The sequence below is a fragment of the Rhineura floridana genome, chromosome 18 (assembly GCF_030035675.1).
Source record: "Rhineura floridana isolate rRhiFlo1 chromosome 18, rRhiFlo1.hap2, whole genome shotgun sequence".
Classification (NCBI taxonomy): domain Eukaryota; kingdom Metazoa; phylum Chordata; class Lepidosauria; order Squamata; family Rhineuridae; genus Rhineura; species Rhineura floridana.
This window is the reverse complement of record NC_084497.1, coordinates 4,631,157-4,652,015: the sequence shown is the minus strand read 5'-3', so window position 1 is coordinate 4,652,015 and position 20,859 is coordinate 4,631,157. Positions and strand designations below refer to the sequence as shown.

Genomic DNA, 20,859 nt, shown 5'->3' with positions numbered 1-20,859 from the left:
AAATGTATATATTCATGAAAATAACATGCAAAAACGCATTATATTAGGAGAAATTGCTTGCAAGTTTGTGTACACCAGTCAAAACTGCAGGCAAAAAAAAATGTGTTCATGGTAGGAGAAATTTGCACTTGTTGTTGTTATGCGCCTTCAAGTCGACTATGACTTATGGTGACCCTATGAATTAGTGACCTCCAAGAGCATCTGTCGTGAACCGCCCTGTTCAGTTCTTGGAAGTTTAGGTCTGTGGCTTCCTTTATGGAATCAATCCATCTCTTGTTTGGCCTTCCTCTTTTCCTACTCCCTTCTGTTTTTCCCAGCATTATTGTCTTTTCTAGGGAATCATGTCTTCTCATGATGTGTCCAAAGTGTGATAACCTCAGTTTCATCATTTTAGCTTCTAGTGATAGTTCTGGTTTGATTTGTTCTAACACCCAATTATTTGTCTTTTCCGCAGTCCATGGTATCCGCCAAGCTCTTCTCCAACACCACATTTCAAATGAGTGGATTTTTCTCTTATCCGCTTTTTTCACTGTCCAACTTTCACATCCATACATAGAAATTGGGAATACCATGGTCTGAATGATCCTGACTTTGGTGTTCAGTGATACATCTTTGCATTTGAAGACCTTTTCTAGTTCTCTCACAGCTGCCCTCCCCAGTCCTAGCCTTCTTCTGATTTCTTGACTATTGTCTCCATTTTGGTTAATGACTGTACCAAGGTATTAATAATACTTGACAAGTTCAATGGTAGCAGAAATTTGCACTAGAACTCTGGAGAATTTTCATGAGGATCTGGAAAAAAATGGCAACTTGCTGAAGAAAGGTGAAGAACTGAATTTCAGGCTGGAAAACTCACAAACAGAGAGCACTGAAGTTGACATCTTTTCATCCCTACCTAGAAGTAATTTCCACTGAACAAAATGGAACTTAGTAAAGAAGCATAGAATTGCTCTGTTAGTTGGATTATACTCAACTAGATGCTATGTAGGTTTTGGGTTTTATGGAGGACTGTGGGGCCAAAGATAAAATCTTTGGCCCATAAAATCCAGCAGTCACCTGAATCAGTCTCTAGCCTTAAGCAAAACACACCCAAGTTACTTGTAAGCCAGAGAACAGAAATAAAGCTGGTTTTGGAGAGCAAAGGGCAAAAGAATCCCAACCGGGGAATATTTCCAATTCGTGGGAGTTTGAGTCTAGTCCCCTTTTCAAATGGAAGAAGACATTCTCCAGCTTTACTTATTCAACAAAATTTATATACCGCTCGATAGTGAGAAAACCTCTAAGCGGTTTTTAAAAGAATGTTATCAATGAAACCAGTTATAAACAAGTCATTAAAAACATTTTTGAAAATGATTAAAAGAGCAGTGGATGAAAAAGAGATTAAAACACATCAGCATCTATGCATCCAGATAGACTTACCTCAACAAAAAATTTGAAGCGGGCACTGAAAAAGATTACAGCAAAGGCGCCTGGCTGGTGTCAATAGGCAGGGTGTTCCAAAGTGTAGGTGCTGCGCCACTAAAGGATATAAGAGAGTCCCCTCCGACCTACGGGTCTGCCCCTGCGGGTCCGGGGCAGTGGAATCAGTGGACCATGTTATATTATATTGCTCTTTATATCGAGATCTCCGTGACACCTTTATTTATCTCCCCATGTACAAAATGTGCAGAGGCCCCGAGTCATCTGTCGTGCACCAACTCTTGGAAGATCGAGAACCACGGGTCACTATTATGGTGGCCTCCATTGCCCGCAGGAAAAAGTTGGCCTAGAGGTTTTATTATTTTATTAGTCTTGGTGGACTGCCGTTTTGTAATAACACATTTTACGATTATGTTGTCTACTTTCTATTTGCTGGTCTTTGACCGAAATAAACTTATTTACAAAATTTTAGATATGGGGTGAAATGGCCCCACAAATTAAGTTCCACTCTTGAACAGCTAAACGTCCATTTCAAAGCCAGGTGCATATCCTCCCATTAAATCAAGGTTGTTAACACCTAGTTTGGATCATCCAGCAAGTCTCGCTAGCTCTCCTGCTGCACCTCACCAGAACAGCTTCACCAACTGGTTTTATTCATTTAAAATCTACATTGACCTACTGAGCACAGAATGGAAAAACAAGTATGGGTCTTTTTCTCCCCCACCCGTTTTCCAATATATTTGAGAAACATAAAGAAATTGTCCTATGCTATAATTATATACCATCAACAAAAATGGACCTCGGCAGAGTGCGAAGTCCGCAATCAGTGTGCCACAGGATGCATTGGTGTACATGCACATGCACTGAGAGAGGTTAGAAGCATCTATGCTTCACCCAGAGATTTGTCTTTGGAGGACCCTGGGGAAGGAGCTAGCAACTCACACTGCCAACAAATTAACACACCATCTCTCAAATATATAATGTCAAAAAACAGGGGCCGTGGGGGCATATTTAAGCAGCTTAAGAGACAAACGGCCCAGAATATTTCAGCATTTTGGAACTTTCTGCAGAGCAACCCTTGGAGATATCAAAAACAAAGGCAGGAAACAGATTGGCTCAAACAATTATTTTTTAAGACACTGGACCCCAGCTTGCACATGGGAGGTCCTTCGCCCAACTTACGAGACGTTCAGGGCAAACTTTTTAGAAGTCGCGGCAATGTTAATGTTGCCATCTGGACCGGGAAAGAAATTTGCACTTTGGGGGCCCAGTGCTCTTAAAAAAATACACACACACCAAGCTTTCCTTGTAGTAAATATGGCTTCCCTGTCTCATTCACAACTCTCGTTCTGTGGACCCAACATGGCTGTAAGCCAATGATTTTAAAAGACACTTCCTGATCACCCAGTGTAAATAACCAGCTGTTTTCCTCTGGTTATTCTGCGACTGCCAAATCAAAGCCAAAACTTGCACAGAGACAGCAGGCATTGTGGCTACTTATCCTTTAGCTTCTATCAGGGCTTTTGGCCCCAAAATCCAAGAGAAGGATTTATATATATGATTTTATTATGATACTTTGTATTTTAAACTTTTTGACACCGCCCAGAGAGCTATTCGCTATGGGCGGTTTAAAAATGAAACAAATATATATATATGTATATATATATGTATATATATATATATATATATATATATATATATATATATATATATATAATATGTGTGTGTGTGTGTGTGTGTGTGTATATATATATATATATGTGTGTGTGTGTGTGTGTGTGTGTGTGTATATATATATATATATATATATATATATAAATATATAAATATAGTGTTGACTAATAATAACAACAATGCAATAATATGCAACTTTGATTGAGCGTGCGTCTACTTCTGAGGTTGACAGCACCACCCCAGGCACCTTTACGCCAAAGTCCCACTTCATTCAATGGGTTTGCTCCCACGTAAATTCAGCCTAGCTGTGACAAAGCAAGGGAGGAGGAATTTTATAAAATAAAATTTGAAAAATGAGAGGACTTTGTTTTAAAAAAAATGAGGATATTTTGATCCATTCAGGGCCACAAACAATTCAATGTTTAGCACACAGAAAAGGTCTGAAGCCACTCAATGCTAAAGCAAGCCTGGAGGTAGTTTTTTGCCTCATCCTCAGACATTGACGCAGGTCTGGTTAGATGTGCAGAGCAAAGATATTCACAGTCAGCTTATTTTATTTTTTTCATGAACATGGCAAATCTATTGTTGCATGCCCTGAGCGCTCTCACAATGGAGCGAGCGAAAAATGAAAACTTTACACATAAACAATCCTTTTTTGGGGTGGAGGGTGCTTGCCAGAGATTAAAACATCCTCCTCTAGCTATAAACTCAAGAATCACCTGGCCACATGACATTGCCAGGTCTAGATAGAGAAACAGATATATGAATATTACATGCAAACAGCAGGGGGGGGAAAACCAGATTGCACCGGGCATCATAAAACAACTAAAAAGCGGAGATGTAATAAGGAAGGGAAAGGTTGCATCTGTGTTATTGTGAGGGTCATACGAATCCCCCCCCCAAATTCAGGGATAAGGTAGAAATGTAGAACTATATAGACTATGTTGTTGTTGTTGTTGTTATGTGCCTTCAAGTCGATCACGACTTATGGCGACCCTATGAATCAGCGACCTCCAAGAGCCTCTGTCGTGAACCACCCTGTACAGATCTTGTAAGTTCAGGTCTGTGGCTTCCTTGATGGAATCAATCCATCTCTTGTTTGGCCTTCCTCTTTTTCTACCCCCTTCTGTTTTTCCAAGCATTATTGTCTTTTCTAGCCTATATAGACTATACCGACAGAGACTGAGCTTTAAAGGCAGTGAAAAAACAATTACTGGGTTGCATCCAACTTTAACTGCAACTGGGAAAAGGCGGGAATTTTGATTCAGTTCGCATTTCAAGCCTAACTTATCAAATCCACACTTTTTGAAACAATATGAGAACCGAAAGCACTTCTCTGAATTTTGCAATGCAGTTTGCCAACCAATGTCTATAAAAATGCATCTAGTAGGGGACAGCGTTCATAAAAATGAAAACGAGTGAAAATAGCAAGCAAAATGGCATTCTGTGAAGAGACATTGCTTGCAGAAATGGGTACATTGATCAAAATAGCCTGCAAAAATGTGCTTATTCAGAGAAAACCACACTACAACACTGGAGAATTTTCATGAGGATTTTTCTTTTAAAAAGAAACATTCATAAATTGCTACAGAAATGTGGGAAACTGAATTTAAGATCGGAAAAACCACAACTGACAGATCTTTCCATCCCTAGTTGCAACTACTCCAAGCCGATTCCTTTCAATGGGTCTACTCTGCATAGAACTTAGTTGGCCACAACTCAGAATTACGTATTCAGGGGCCCAACAGAGTTGTCTGGGTGATATACAAAGTGAATGGTGTGTGTGTGTGTGTGTGTGTGTGTACACACAGACATCATACGCAGTTGTATCCATTACACCCATTGAAATTAATTACTGGTTTAGATATATTCATTTCAATGGGTCTGCTCAGAGGAAAATGTAGTTGGATACAACCTAGATATATATAGGGCTGTATTCAACTAAGTTCAGGGTAGACCCATTAAAATTAATGAACCTAAGTTAGTCACGTCTATTAACTTCAAAGGGTCTACTCTGAATAGGACAAGCAATATGTACCAGAGAGAGGAAAGTATGAAGGAAATTTGTAACTATGCCAACATCATGCCATCTTTGCCCCCCCCCTTTCATTTCAATTTCTCAGAAACTCACCTCCTCTCAAGCACAAAGCCTTCAGCCTATTCCGCATCCAAGTTCAGGACCCAAATTGAATCTTACATACATGCAACCGTATTTCCTTCCTTGATGAACATCAGAAGAGCTCTTCAGCAGCCGGATCAGGCCAACAGGGGCCCATCGAGTCAAGCATCCTGTCTCACAGTGGCCAACCCAATGCCCATTCCGGGAAACCCCAAAGCAGGACCCGAGCGCAAGAGCAACTCTCCCCTCCTGTGGTTCCCAGCAACTGGAATTCAGAGGCATAACTGCCTCAAATAGTCAAGGAAGAGCATCCACCTTCTTTCCAGCGATCATTTCAGTCACCCTTCCCACCTTCTGTCTCCCAAAAACCTTAGAGCAGTGCCCGTTGGGGAGTGTCCCCACTCATGCCAAATATCGCCCCATCCGTTCACCTCTGTCTGATCCCTCCTCCCTGCTGTTGACGTCTAGACTGTAAGCGCTTCAGGGTCGGGGGATTGTATCATCCGCCAGTATTGCCCTTCTGTGTTTCAGTAGCACCCAAGAAAGAAGGTCAAATATGGACTCCTATCTATCTGCTGCAAGGAAATATAATTGCTAACAGCAAACGTAGAATGTCCATGCATTTGCATCCAAGCACATACAAAGCGCACATTAGGGCACATACATATTTCATAGCAATGGTGTGTTGTTATATTGTCCGTTCCAGGGCATTTTTATACTTGCGTGCATCACACACACTCACACACATATTTTCAGGATTATATCCACCTTTCTACAGCAGCCAACAGAAATAAAACAAATCTCTTTATTGTTTTAATCATTTTCAAAAAATGTTTTAATTACTTGTTTTCCGCCGTTTTTATTGATATGTTTTTTTAAAAAAACGCTCAGAGGTTTCTCACAAGCAAATATATACATTTTGTTAAATAAAAATAAAAAGTATTTAACATATACTTTTCACAACACTTAGAGATTTTAAAAATATTAACAGTTTAGAAATGCTTTTAACACACACACACCAGAGCATATATGAAATATGTGCAGAAACTAAGGAATATCCATTTGAGCTCATGTGCATTCCGTATATATGGTATATTTCTATAGCATGCATTACAAAGACTGATATATCCACAAGAACAGACTATGCATATATTTCTAGATATATATGAATAACAAAAAAAAACCCTATGAAGTTGATATGCATTTGCTGCAGTGTGGATATGTACTCCGAGGTATGCATAACATACCTTAAACTAACTATGCGCTGACAAGACTTCCCAACTGAGGCATCTTTGTAGAGCCCCGTTTGCAAATTGCACAGAAATCGTGTTTAAAACAAATTAAAAAAGGCACCCAGCGTGCAACATGTTTTTAAACTGCAACTGTGCTTTAGAGTGCTTTTAAAACCGCCACTGTGCTTTGGAATGTTTTGAAACAACTTTAGAAGGTTTTGAAACTGCTTGTAGAATGTTGTTTGGTTGCTGTTCAATTGTTTTGTTTCATTTCGTTTGCCGTGCCCGGGCTCCTTGGGAGGAAGGGAGGGATATAAATTTAATAAATAATAACAACAGAACAGATACAATTGAGCCAAGCAAACAAATGTGAGTGCAGAGTTGGCAGGCGTGAACTGGGGTCATTTTTCATTTGAGGAGAGGGGTGGGTTTTTGTAAGCCATGGAGCTTTGCACTACTCAATGAGGTTGAACTTGAAAGAAAGCTTTTAAAGCATTGGGGGGGGCATAGTTGACCAGCGACCGCAAGAAGCGTCCTCCCTTTACCCTGCAAAGCCCCACGACCCTCTCCTCCATTTCAAATTCAGCACAGATACGACATCTGGATGCCAAATGCATAACCTGTGGGGAAAGCAATTGTGCTCCCCAGAGAGAGAGAGAGAGAAAATCTAGTCGAAGAAACTGGGCCTTGCTTGCATCTGCCATTTATTAACCACAGGGCCTACCCACCTCGGAGAGCCGCTAAGAGGATTTAACGGTTTGGAAAAAGAGGACAGGCAGAATAATCCTTTGAAGGGAGGTGTGGTGTTTGTTTGTTTTTAAAAGGCATTTTGAAACACAGACTTATTTTTTTAAGGTGCATATCCGTGTTCCAAAAACACAACCAGGTCTGAAAAACAGGACAGTGGTGGGGGGCGGAGAAGAGACTTTTCTGAGGTAAAATACCGCAGGGAGAATCCGATGTGAATTGGAACTGGTTTTAGCGAAGAGGGAAGATTTCAATACAGAACTGGGGACAGATGTATTCCTTGCCGCAATTCTGGGAAAGGGGTGAAGGTAATACACTGACTTGGCCGTGAAGTGGGGAAACCCCATAGCTCATAAAAGAACCAGTTTTTAAAAAAATATCTATGAAAGGAGATTGCATTGGGAGCCCATTTGTATATACTTGAAGGAGGCGATTTCTCAAAAGGCGACAACGCACAATCCGTCGGTTCTGCGAGGGGAAAAAAAGATGGTCCATATTTGAAAGCCAAGAGACGTTCTGGAGAAGTCTGAGAGTCACATCCTGAAGCTGAGTCTATCCAGTTCCCACTTTCTGATAGTGAACGAGAACCAAAATATAGCTGGCCTTCAAGATGCACACTTCTCCACATTTTGCAAGGCGATGCGCCAACCAATCAAGGTTTACAAAAATGCATACATTGGGGGAAAGCATGCATAAAAATGAATATATTGGCATGAAAATAACATACAAAAAGGCATTATATGATGACAAACGGCTTGCAAAAATGTGTACAAGCTGGCAACAGAAATGAAAGGTCCAAGGTAGGTGGGAGGGACATGGATGGTAAACACCGCCTTGGACCTTTCATCCCCCATTATATCTACTGAGCTCCACAAGATCAAGGTGACGCAAGGACAAGACTCAGCCGAAGGCCACGGCAGGCGGCCATTTTGCCAGCCCGTAACTTAGGACACCGTAGAGAACCGTTTGAGAAATGCAGCATACCGGCTTGCTCTGCCAAGCAGGGACGGGCAACAAATTTGATTCAGTTTGCATCCGAAGCGGAGTCTATGCAATCGGCACTTTCGGAAAGAATAGGCGAACCAAAATACAGCCAGCCTTCAAGATGCACACATCTCCAAATGTTGCAATGCGCCAACCAAACAAGGTTCCCACAAATGCATACATCAGGGGAAGGCGTGCATAAGAATGAATACATCCGAGTGAAGACAACATGCCAACAGGCATCACATGATGAGTATCGCTTGCAAAAATGTGTACATGCGTGAAAGCAGGCTGCAAAAATGCGCTCGCGAGGACAAACTCGCACGCAAACGCTGGAGGGTTTTCATGAGAATTAAAAAAAAACAATTCATGAATTGATGCAGAATTGTGGAGAACTGCAGTTAAGATTGAAAAATGAGGAACGGAGAGGACCGAACTTGACAGAACTTGACAGCAGTTTCCCCAGTGGGATCTCACCGGATCCAGACGAAATCAACACTCTGAGCGACTACAGATGCACTGCTATGCGCGATGAACGCACTGAACAGCCTTGCACTTTAAGCAGGAACACAGGGACATTTTTGAGAACATTCAGAGCCATATCTACCTCAAAGATCAGACTCAGATGTTTGCCTTATGGATTTGGCAGCAGAGAACATCAGAAAAGCCGGCTACTGGGTCAGGCCAAAGGGGGCCCATGTAGGCCAGCATCCTGCTCTCACCGTGACCAGCCAGATGCCCCAATGGGAAGCCTGCAAGGAGCAGCCGAGGGCAAGAGCAACACCTTGCGATTGCCTCCAACCGATATTCAGAGCCTGTAACAGTGAAGGTAGAACATAGCCATCATGGCTAATAGCCAGTAAACAGATACTCAAACGTGGGGAAGGCCATAGTTCAGTGGTGAAGCGCTTCCTTTGCATGCAGAAGGTCCCAGGTTTAAGATCACCAGATCAGGCTTGCAGCCAAAGGGGCCCCATCTAATCCAGCATTCCGTCTTCACGGTGCCCAACCAGGTACCTGTTGTAGGAAGTCAGTGAGAAGGACCCGAGTGCAACATCAACTCTCACCACTCAAGAGTCCCAACAATTGGTATTCAGAGGCAGGGGACAGCCCTCGCTCTCCGTTCAAAGGAAGAACCTTTGGAAGATTATCCGTTTCCTCTTTTAATTTGCATGCAATCCCCAATGTTCTTGGGGGGGGCATTTGGACCCTTTTCCATGCTCAGACAGAAAAAGATTGGCAAGGAAATGAGTTGGGCACGGCCTGTGTGGATCTTTATGGGCGATCCTGATGTTTCAAGCACACCCGGATAGGGGTGGGCGAAAATTTCAATTCAGTTTGCATTTCAAGCCGAATCGGTCACACTCACACTTTCCAAAACAGTATGAGAATGGAAACACAGCCATCAGGGTTTGAATCCCCACATAGCCATGAAGCTCACTGGGTGACCTTGGGCCTCTCAGCCTCAGGAAAACCCTCTTCATAGGGTCGCCATAAGTCGGCATCGACTTGAAGGCAGTACATTTATGTTTTACCAATATTGCAATGTAGTTCGCCAACCAAACCACGTTTGCAAAACTGCATACGTTAGGGGAAAGCGTGTGTAAAACTGAACGCGGGAGTGAAAACGTGCCAAACTGGTTTTACGCGACGCAAAAATGCATACACGAGGCAAAACTCAATGCTGCTGCCCAACAAGATCAGCCTCAAAAGACCTCCTCTCCGTCCCACCAGTTAAATCAGCTAGACTGGTGAGAACTAGGGAGAGAGCTTTTTCAATCATGGCACCCATTCTATGGAATTCTCTCCCAAATGACATCCGCCATGCCCCCTCCATAATGAGCTTCCGCCGGACCTTGAAAACCTGGCTCTTCAGGCAGGCCTTTGGGGTGGGTTAGGTTTTAGCGTTACTGTTGGCATTTTAAGGTATTAGTGTGAATTGTATGTATGTTTTCTGTTGTGCGTCGCCCAGAGTGGCTGGAGAACCAGCCAGATGGGCGGCTAATACATTGAATAAATAAATAAATAAAACTGCCACAAAAAATGTGTTTATCGGGAAAGATTCGCACTAAACTGCTGGAGAACTTTCGGGAGGGTTTTTTTTTTTAAAGACAAAATTCACAAATCGCTGCGGCAATGCGGAGAATGGAATTTAAGATGGAAGAAAGGAGGAGCGGAACGGAGAAATCTTTCCAGCCCTACATCAGGATGGACCCAAGCAGGACAGTGACTCCTCTGGGGATGAAGCTGTAGCTCAATGAGGAACATCTGCTATGCGTGCGGAAGGTCCCAGGTTCAATCCCTGGCAGCATCTCCAGGTAGGGCTGGCAGTGTGCCCTGATGAAAGCCCTGGAGAGCCACTGCCAGTCAGTGTAGACAATACTGAGCTACATGGGCCAACGGTCTGACTCAGTATAAGGCAGCGCCCTGGGTTCCTATTTAGAGTATTTGAATGGAGATGTCCCAATTTATGCATCAGAATTTGCCCCAAACTGGTCCCCAAGGATAGCTTTGCCAGATCAAGCCAAAGATCTCTCTAGCCCTACATCCTGGTTCCAACAGTGCACAGCTAGAGCAGTCCAGAAGCAGGGCACTGTACAGAGAGGTTTCCAGTCCCGTTATTTGTTCACACTATTTATTTCATTTATTTATTACATTTATATACCACCCCATAGCCAAAGCTCTCTGGGAGGTTTACAACAGTTAAAAACAAATATACAAATTTAAAAAGGCTTAAAAAAAAAACAATTGAAAAACACATGCTAAAATGCCTGGGAGAAGAGGAAAGTCTTGACCTGGCGCCAAAAAGATAACAGGGTTGGCGCCAGGCGCTCCTCGTGCACTATCTAGTGTTTGTGGTAGACTGCCCCCAAACATAGAGGCTCCACTGAGCTCTCGTATGCACTGTTTCAGGTGGATCCAATCAAGGGTTCTTATGGTTCCACTGCTGACCGGTCAGCGCCGCAACAGGAACCGCAGAAGTCGGCCAAAAAGGCAATAGGCATCCCCTGCATGTGGTCAAATCACTAGCAGGAAGGCCCAACCTTTCCTTTCCGCAAGCCATGCAGCTGGGAAAATCCATTGCTTCGCCAGTCCGCTGCCCCACGAGAGCAAATGTTCCCCCCCCAGGAACCTTTTCGTCCACACGCCCGGAGTGACCAACAACAATGTTTACAGCTAGAGACAAAGTCCTCCATTGAATAAAGTAGTGGTGTTTTTTCTTTTTTAAAGATATTAAAAATTGGAAGAAAGAAAAACTCTCATGTGGCTAAATACAGGCCGGGGAGCAAAGTAAGAAAAAATGATGGGACAATCAAGAGAGAAAATAGCAGATCGTTTACCCGCCGCCCTGTCTCTCTCCCCCCCCCCACACTTCTGCAGAGATAGATACATATAAATGTGAGGGCCTTTTCAGGAATTACGTCTTGCAGCTGGAAAACTGTCATTCTGGAATTACTCTAAAACTGCCCATTACACAGTTGCAGGTAGGAGAGAAGAGAGAAACAAATCTTTGTCTCCGTTACTTTGGAGGTGATTTATCCAATCATGCCAGCACGGAGAACTGGAATTTGCTCGAGTGTTCTAACAGAATCATCGGCCCTCTTTGGAACGGGGCTATTTTTTATAACTTTGGTTCAGCTCCTCTCTCGCACCTGTGCACACACACACCCCTCCCTCTGCAAAAGCAGAGATTTAACCAAACCATTTTTTTTAAATCCCAGACTTCAAAAAAAAAAAAAACCCAAAGTCACTCCACCCAAACTGGTCTGACCCTCCAGCAATGATAGGAGAGACAGACTTAAAGAGTGTCAGCTGCTAAGGTTGGCACAACATACGTGATTTGGTTGCACCCAAGCACCAAGGGTGTCCGGATCGTTAGATGAAAAGATTTAACTGGACCTTGAGGACAGAGAGGCAGGAGGAGAGAAATCAATGGTGAAATTCTGCAAAATTTGGGACTAAAACCCATGCACCGCATTGAACACCTTCCCAATGGAAAAGCAGATAATTTAAAAAAAAAATACTAACAAATGGATCTCAAGGTACACAATCCTGGGACAAGAGACTACGACAGGCACTCCATTATTATTATTTATCATTATTATTTATGACATTTGTATACCGCCCCATAGCCGAAGCTCTCTGGGAGGTTTACAACAATTAAAAACATTAAAAACAAATACACAAATTTAAAAACATTTAAAAAAAAAACAATTTAAAAACACATGGTAAAATGCCTGGGAGAAGAGGAAAGTCTTGACCTGGCGCTGAAAGGTAACAGTGTTGGCACCAGGCACATCTCATCAGAAAAATCATTCCATAATTCGGGGGCCACCACTGAGAAAGCCCTCTCCCTTGTTGCCAAGCTCCGAGCTTCCCTCGGAGTAGGCACCCGGAGGAGGGACTCCATTATGGGTCCTCTGGTTCCAACAAGGCAATATTTTTCCCCTCTCTAACATTCCTGTCAACCAACAATGTCAGTATGTTTGTGGCGCCATCGTGCTCTGGTCGACACGGAGGGCGATATGCCAGCAACCGCTTCCCATGAGTGGCGCGTGGAATATAAATATGGCAGCTGTTCTCGCAGACCCGTCAGGAGGCGCTCAGCCTTTCCTCCGGGTACACTGAGGACTTTGGGATACACTACCAGCTCCTTCCCCTCACACACACGCCCTTCATTTACGCGCAGAAAAGAGCTGGCCCGTGGGGAACCTGTCCCTCCCACCGATATTTCAATCGGCAGCCTACGCAGAGACGTATTTAATAAACATCTCTCGACGTTCTCCGGACACAGCATTACCACATAAAACATTATGATGGGTCGAAGGCATCAAGGAGGCCTGCGGGTGATCTCAAATTGCATTGGGAAGGGGCATAAACATCCCGAGCCTCAATTTACAATTGATTTTTAATTCAGACGCAATTATCAAGGAGGCCATTCCTTTTCTCTCTTTTTTTGCGCCCAGGCGAGTCATACTTATCCTGGGATGGAAACACTGGAAGAACGGAGAAATCATCTTGAAATGATTGGGGGGTGAGGTGAGTGAGGAGAGGTAATATAATACATACACAAGGCTTCTTGTTTTTATCTCAAATTATTCCCCCTCCCCCAAGAGAGGGATAAAATGCTATTCCAATTGCATCTGTTAAATATATACAGCCTTCCATTTTCCTGCTGTGAGAAGGCTGTTGATTTGCAATGGATTTATACCCCAAACCAGAATTGCCAACCAACTGTGTATGTACCAGGGATGGGTGAGAATTTCTATTCAGTTCGCATTTGAACCCGAATCTATCAATTTCGCACTTTCCAAAACAATATTTGAAACGAAACACAGTTATCCTTCGAAGTTCGCGTTTATTAGAATTTTGGGGTGCAGTTTGCCAACTAAACAATATTTGCAAAAATGAATATGTGAGGAAAGTGTGCACAAAATTGGATGTGAGTGAAAATAACATGATGTGATGAGCAATGGCTTGCAAAAATGTGTCCCTTCGTCAAAAGTGCCGATAAAAAATGTATTTGGAGAAATTTGCACTAAAATGGTGGAGAATTTTCATTTTTTCAACAACAAAAAAAACACCCAGAGTCCCGCAGAAATGTAGAGGACTGAACTGAAGGTTGGAAGAGTGAGAATTTGAGAGAACTGAAATTGACAGATCTTTCCATCCCTAGAGTGTACATACACACACTAATCTGTGATTGGTCAATATTGAGAAGACCAAGTCACCCACACAAACCACAGATGATAAATTTGGAATTCCCTCCCCCTAAATATGTTAGGCAGGCACCGTTCCTGTTGGCCTTTGGGCTCCTACTCAAGACCTTCAACTCTTTCAACAAGCCTTTTAAGTAGAGACCTTATCCCAATCTGCGTCTGTGTCGGAATTGCTTTTAAGATGTTTTTAGTGGAGTACCATCAGTTTGCCTTTGGACAGAAGGGCAGGATATAAATATCATTAATAATAATGAAACCTTTCAGTAGCAAGATCCACTACAGGGGATTTTTTTTGGAGGGGAAGGATGGGCAGATCAGTGTTACTCAAACACAGAGAATGTGCAAGCTATAGGTCAACGTCTCCTTTGAAGTTCTTTGGTGGACCACACGCCCCATAGAAGCGGCTCACCCCTTGGGGGAAATCACCCACGCCTTTCCTACGAACCCTTAACCTTCCCCTTGGCCCGTAAATGTGAGAATTTACAGAATCATTAGACAGAATCAAACCTGTGTCTCTCCCTCCCATCTCAAAAAAGTGATAAGGTTAGAGAAGGAAACTGTGATGATAGAAGCCATAGAGGAACCTCATTAGGATTTCCTGTGCAAACGCCACCAATCTGAAACCAAGCAAAGCTACCTTGCTTTCCTTCAAGATGCAAATTCACACAGAAATGGCCACGCAGAAACCTTCCAGCTGCCACTATACAACTTCTGCCAATATTGGGTGGTTAAAATCCATTGGCTGCCTTCTGTTGATTATTGGTCGTCCCTCACTTTTTAGAGTTTTTTATTTTTCTTGCCCCCCTCACACACACTAATCTGCATATATTTCCGCTCCATGCCACATATCCCCAGTGGGGTTGGATGGGGGGAGAACAAATTAAGAGCACGACCCAAATATTCTCCATTTCTTTAAAAAAAATGGGTTGTATCCAATGTTAGTCATACTCTAAGCAGACCCACTCAAATAACTGGCAATCATTCATTTCAATGGGTCTACTCTGAGTAAGCTGTGGTCGGAGGTAACCTAACTTCCTGGGCCTTGAAGAAAGAGGCACACTCCAAGCCGTTCAGGACGCAATTGTTTCCGCTACGCCAAGGGTGTGTTGTAGCAACATCAGAACCAAAGGGAAATTATACACACACACACACAGTCACAAACACATTGTTGCCCCAAAATCATTTTCATCTTCACAGCAAGAAATCTTAAGCCACACAAACAGAGGGGAAACGTTTATTGCGTTTTCGAGACGGGTCTTTCGGTCCTGGTTCAGATCAATCTCATTAAAAACAACCTGTCTTCATTATAATTTTTTTTTTAAGTTTTTAAAAAAGAGTTGAAGAGCAGGAAACGTGTCCCCCCCCCTTCCAAAAAGGGAGCAAAGCCACAAGTGCAAAATCCCCCAATCCCTCCAATAGGAAATAGGATCCGTATGAACAATGTATGTAGCAGAGCCCAATGGGTTGAGCCAGGATTATTCTAAATTTTAGGTGAGCTAAATAACTACGGCAGAGATGATAAAAAAACAGGGTGTCTGTTAGATGGGAGTTCAATGGCCTGATTCACCCTAAAAGTGGGCGATTGTGGTCAAAGCCTGTTGGGTTATCCATGTCATAGCGTACCCTACCACTGAGACAGTAATTCGGGATGCCAGATTGAGAGAGGCCTACCCAGCCTTGTCAACATCCCCCATGCTATCCACACAGAGGTCCTCATTGAAAGGAGGCCACAAATCCCCCTCAAATTTTACAACATTTCATCTCCAGAATGAAGACCCTCATTCATGATGACAGGAAACGGGCTACAGAGAGAGTAATTTCACTATTAAAGGTTCCCCTCAGAGCTTTCTCACAGCGAGAGCGGGGAACTGGCGAAGGAAAAAAATTATCTTCCACTGAGACATGGGTACATGTGGTGTGTGTGTGTGTGTGTGTGTGTGTGAGTGAGTGAGAGAGAGAGAGAGAGAGAGAGAGAGAGAGAAAGGGAGTGAGTTTCTGTGAAAGCGAGCCCCAATTCAAAGATTTCTATTCCATTTTTTGCCACCCAGTTTCTGCACCATCAGACAGAAAAGGTTCACTTTTGCATTCATGTATACATATATTGTTTGCCCATCAGCAGGTAGCAAAGGAACAAGAGAGGCGTACAAAAGCCACACGAAGGAAAGACACAACCATCTTTTCCCCTCAGAAATTTTGCACCCACAAATAATTTGATGCCGTCCCAGAAAGAGGCTCCTTCGCCCACCAAAACTTTAAAAAAAAAAAAAAGGGAATGGACCTGTACCAATAATTGGTCTATTTTATACACTTAGGGGAGAGGGGAAGTGACTTCTGTTCATATATCCATTGCCACAGCCTGGCAATAATAATAATAATAATAATAATAATGGAAAGAAGGTACCCCCAGGATGTGACTTTAAAAATAGAAATATGAACATTACATTTTGAAATTGTGCACACTCATTTTTAAAAATATGTCAAGAGGGGAAAGTAGCAATGAAATTTTAGGGGTAGGGAGTTGCATACTGTAGCTTAAGGGGGTGGGATTTTGAAGACAGAGAAAAGGGACGTTTCCACATTTTCTAAAAAAAAATCTCTGTAACATTTAAGGAAGAGCCTGGGGTTTTGGTGGACTGGGGTCCCATCCATCATGATGATGAATCAACATTTTGGATCCTGTCCAAATAGCTTCAATGGCTTCAGACTTCAGAAAGCTGTTAGTATAAACTCTCGAGAGGAAAAGAGAGACCCCATTTCTTGAATTGTACCATCACAAAAGGATATTTTTAAAAGAGTTGCATGACCCTCTCAGCTGGCTGCTCCAAATCATGTTGACGTTAAAAGATCTGAGGGTTCTTCCACTTCGGGGTACAGGACATGGGCACAGCCCAGGACAGCAGATCAAGAGGCAGAATCCAAAGGAACTTGGCCTTACCTCAAGTTCATGCCCAAGGCTGTTGGCTGTGAACTCCCTACCCAATCAATCTTAAGGTGACCAGAAAGCAACAAGAAAGAGCTGCTCTACTACACTGCCTCGCCATAATCTACGAGAAAATATTTGGTCGCCGCCGCAGTCAGCTTTGCCCGCGTTTGACCACTCCAAAGACAAGCGCCCAGACTTTACGACAACCCAGTTGAAACCATCCCCACAGACACTCTGGTTGCAAACCAATTTGGAAGTCCTTTAAGATTTTTTTGTTTCAACTTTATTTCCCCTCCAAGGAACATCGAAAAGTAGGCCTCAGGCAAGAGATGAGGCTGTCTGATTTAGTCCAGCAGGTTAAAAAAAAAAGCCACAAGGAAAACAGGTCAAGAACTGTCTCCATTCTGGAGAGGGGGGGAAAGAGAGAGAGGGTGTACTGGTGTTTTAATTTGACAAGATGCAAGCCCTTAAGTGACGCGTAATTGATTTTACAGTCTGCAATTCTGCTGAAAACTGCTATCATTGTGTTCTCCTTCGCTGCACAGAATTACAACTTCCTAGAATTGACTTCTGGACGAATGATTTCTCTTTTTTTTCCAGTGGTTCGGATGCCAAACATAAAACAGCTGTTAAAAAATCTCTCCCCCCCCCAATCACAACGCAACACCCCACCTCAGTTGTTTTACATCAGGTTTGGAGGCAGAAAGGTGACAGATCAGGGGTTGCCCTGTGAAACTTATCAAACTTAGCCTTAACACTTAAAAAACAAATGGATAAGAAATTCAAACAGCCCCTCCCCCATACACAGTTACACACACAGAACGTTAGCCTCAAGGCAAGCTGATAAATTTTGGATAAATCAGGATAAACAGCCCCCCCCCAAAAAAGTTTGACAAATAAGTGGGTCTCTTTAGGATAACTGACATACAACAGCACAATCATATATGAACAAACGGGTAATCCCCATTGAGTTCGATGGGTGTCCTCCCAGGGAAGGCATCCATAGGACTGAAACCCACATCAGCCTGGCGCTCACTTAGCAAGGCATTAAATCCCAGAGGGTTGTCCGCAGCTAAGGTCTGCTCAGAGGAGACCCTTTAAGATGCATGGCTTTTCGTTCGTCATGCCCACTTATTTCAATGGGTCTGCTCTCAGGAGGGCCAGCTGTAGTTTCGACCCAAAACTTGCATGGAAACATGAATGTGTAAGGGTCTTACCAGCAACCTAGATACAATTTATCATACTGGAATACAATGGAGTAAAGCAAAGAGATAGCAGCGTGCAGAAACAGCACCCCTCCTCTGGCTAAAGTTTTGCTTTTGAGACCCTCGCCTGGTTTCTCTGGAAATATACACTTGTAGGTAACTTCCCTCAAGTCTTGGCTGATCACCATGCCTTTTCTGGTCTTGACTTCGACCGACAGACAGGATGAAAATGGCACTTTTTTAAAAGCCTCCCTGTTGTGCCATCCCAATAGCAACATCCCTGAGAAGGCTAGGCATCCTTTCACCTAATAATTTTGGAGACAAGCCCGCAGAAACGCTAGCTCAAGAAGAACAAGATTTTTGTGCATAAGCAAGAGAAATGTAATTGTTCCTCCAAAAATCTGCCAACAACCCTACAAAAATATACAGATGGAAACATAACTGACTTGTTTTCATAAATCCCTTGGGGGTATGACACCGCAAAGAGAGAAATAGACCCCCCCCAAACACCCACACAAATGTTCGCAGAGAAACAGTCCCCTGAGTTTTAAAGCGTGCAAGAGAAGGGTCTAATCTCCATTTTACCTGGGATTGCTCTTGTTCCAGTACACCGCATAGCGATCTGAAATAATTTTGTTGCCATCGTCCGTCCACACACAAACCCCAACTAGGGTCACAAGCAATGCGGCTACCTCCAAATTCGGCATTGTACCCTGTTCTTCTCCACCGTCACCACTTCCTTCTTGTCTTCCCTCTTTTTTTCCTCCTTGCAAAGCCTTGCTTTTTGTTGTTTTTATTTAGGAAGAATGCAACCAGTTCATTTGACTGTGCATGCAAGGTTTCCTTCTGGTATTCTGGATCTCCACTGGACAGTCAACACTTTCCTTCTGTCTGTCTTTCCTCTGTCGATGCAAACTCTCTCTCTCCGACACACACACACCCCTAATTCATTCCATTGTGGAGATTCCCCACAGTTCTTGGGCAGAATCTTTCTTTTTTGAATGCATTGTGGGATAGACCAATATCTTGGTAGCAAAAGTCTACCGCAAATCGACACTTGCAAGAGCGTCTTGGGGGCAATCAGGATTCAATTTTGCAACAGAAGGCATACAGAGAGAGAGATGTGTGTTATCTAGGAACAAATGGGTGTGGTACAGGTTCCTCCTGCTGTCCTCTCCCTAAGAACACATTCTGGTAAGTTTCTTGTCTTTAGGTTTGAGTTCCTTCTCTGTGTCTCAAACTCTTCATAGGCATAAGAGAAAGGACAGGGGTTTCATCTCTAGAAAACTAAAGCCAACAGTCCATGGGGAACTTGGGTTCAAATATATTTAAGTTAGGGGGGAAACGAGATAAGGGCTGAGAGGTTCCAGTGGGTAATATCAGCATGTCGTGCAATTGACACAGTAGCTCCACACACCACACACACTTGCAGAAAAACAAAGTCAGCAAACAAAGTTTGAGAAGCTGGTTCGCCTCTGGGAATCTGCCATTCCTGCTAACATATCATTAAAAAAAAAAAACTTTGCATTTAAAACAAATTCCAAAGAGCTTTTAAAAAAAAATAAAAACCTTGTCAAGAGCTTCCCTCTGCAAATTGCAACCAGTTGCCTGAAAAAGTGAGTTTCCAAGCGAGGGATGAATTTCTTTTTTTTTAAAAAAAACCCATGAACAATTCAAAACTTGCTCCTGGGGTTTGAGGTGGTTTAAAAAAAAAAAAAAGCCTTGTGATTCTCTTCTGCTTCTCTTCCTCTTTTTATTAGATGGGACCACTCTGTTGTCTTTTCCTTTAAAAAAAAAAGAGAGAGAAAGATGTAAATAAAACTAAAATTATCAGGGGAAGTTTTAGGAGAGGGGGGGTCCTTCCCTTTTGAATGCCAAAAGTAGAATCCAGGTCTCAGGAGAAACACCCCCCCCCCAAAATCACACAGCAGATTTCTTGCCTGAGCAGGAAGGGAGAAGAAAATCTACTTTTCCTGCCCCCCTCGCCCCCCCTCTTTTACTGTGCAGTCTAAGAAGCTTTCCTTGCAAACCGGTAAGAAAACAACAAGGAGGAAACAGCAGCAATTTTGCAAGGAGGGGAAGGTGAAGAGGGGAGAGCCATCGAAGACCACCGACCCCTCCCCACCCCAAAAATGCACCCCAAAAAGAGATTATACCAAAGACCTTCCCTCCCCCCAACTTGCCCGATTTCATTTAAAAACACACACACACACACACACACATCTCAATGCATGCATTTTTAATTTTTAATTTTCATTTTGCAAAAAGGATCCTGAAAGAAAACATGCTGCCCCCACCTTTTATATATATATATATATATATTAAAAGGTCCTCTTTTTCCTTTCCCTGCTGTGGATTCTTTTCAGCCTTGCCGCTGGTCTCCTTGAAGGCTGCCTCCCTCTTTATTCGCAATCACTCCCTTTCTCTTGGCCTTTCAATGGCTTTTGCTACTCTTGCAACAGAAACATTGTTACCACTTGGCCGGTCAGCCTAAAGTAACCACGTCTCCCCCCCCTTCTCTCTCTCCCTCTCCCCCCTTCCTCACCAATCCCCCTCCACTCAACAGGGGCGGGGCCCCCAAAGGCTCAAGGTTGGTTGGCCGGCAATGCAAGACCCCACCCACCCTTGCCATGTGAGACTCTTTCCTGTAGGGGTTGGGGTTTTGTTTAAGTTAAAACCAGATCTGGGCTTTTTTTGGGGGGGGGGAGAGGAGGCAGGAGGAGGGGAGAGATGTTAATATATATATATATATTTGCAGGGGGGCACCCTTGGCACCGCTGCTGGAAAGAGAGGCTGCCTTCACTGTCAGCCAAAAATCCAAAGGTTTCATCCTTCC

At 43.2% G+C, this 20,859-nt stretch overlaps 1 protein-coding gene across 1 annotated transcript in view; it reads right to left on the bottom strand.

The window, feature by feature from the left end:
• Nucleotides 1–20,484, bottom strand: part of LOC133372632 (calcium/calmodulin-dependent protein kinase type IV-like) — a 265,900-nt gene extending 245,416 nt beyond the window's left edge. The window contains exons 1-2 of the mRNA XM_061601509.1: nucleotides 20,321–20,484; nucleotides 18,609–19,807 (exon numbers count right to left, since the gene is read on the bottom strand). Of these exons, the coding sequence (XP_061457493.1) occupies nucleotides 18,609–18,730 (122 nt within the window). The 5' untranslated portion in view covers nucleotides 18,731–19,807; nucleotides 20,321–20,484. The remainder of the gene's footprint in view (nucleotides 1–18,608; nucleotides 19,808–20,320) is intronic.
• Nucleotides 20,485–20,859: the final 375 nt, after the last annotated feature.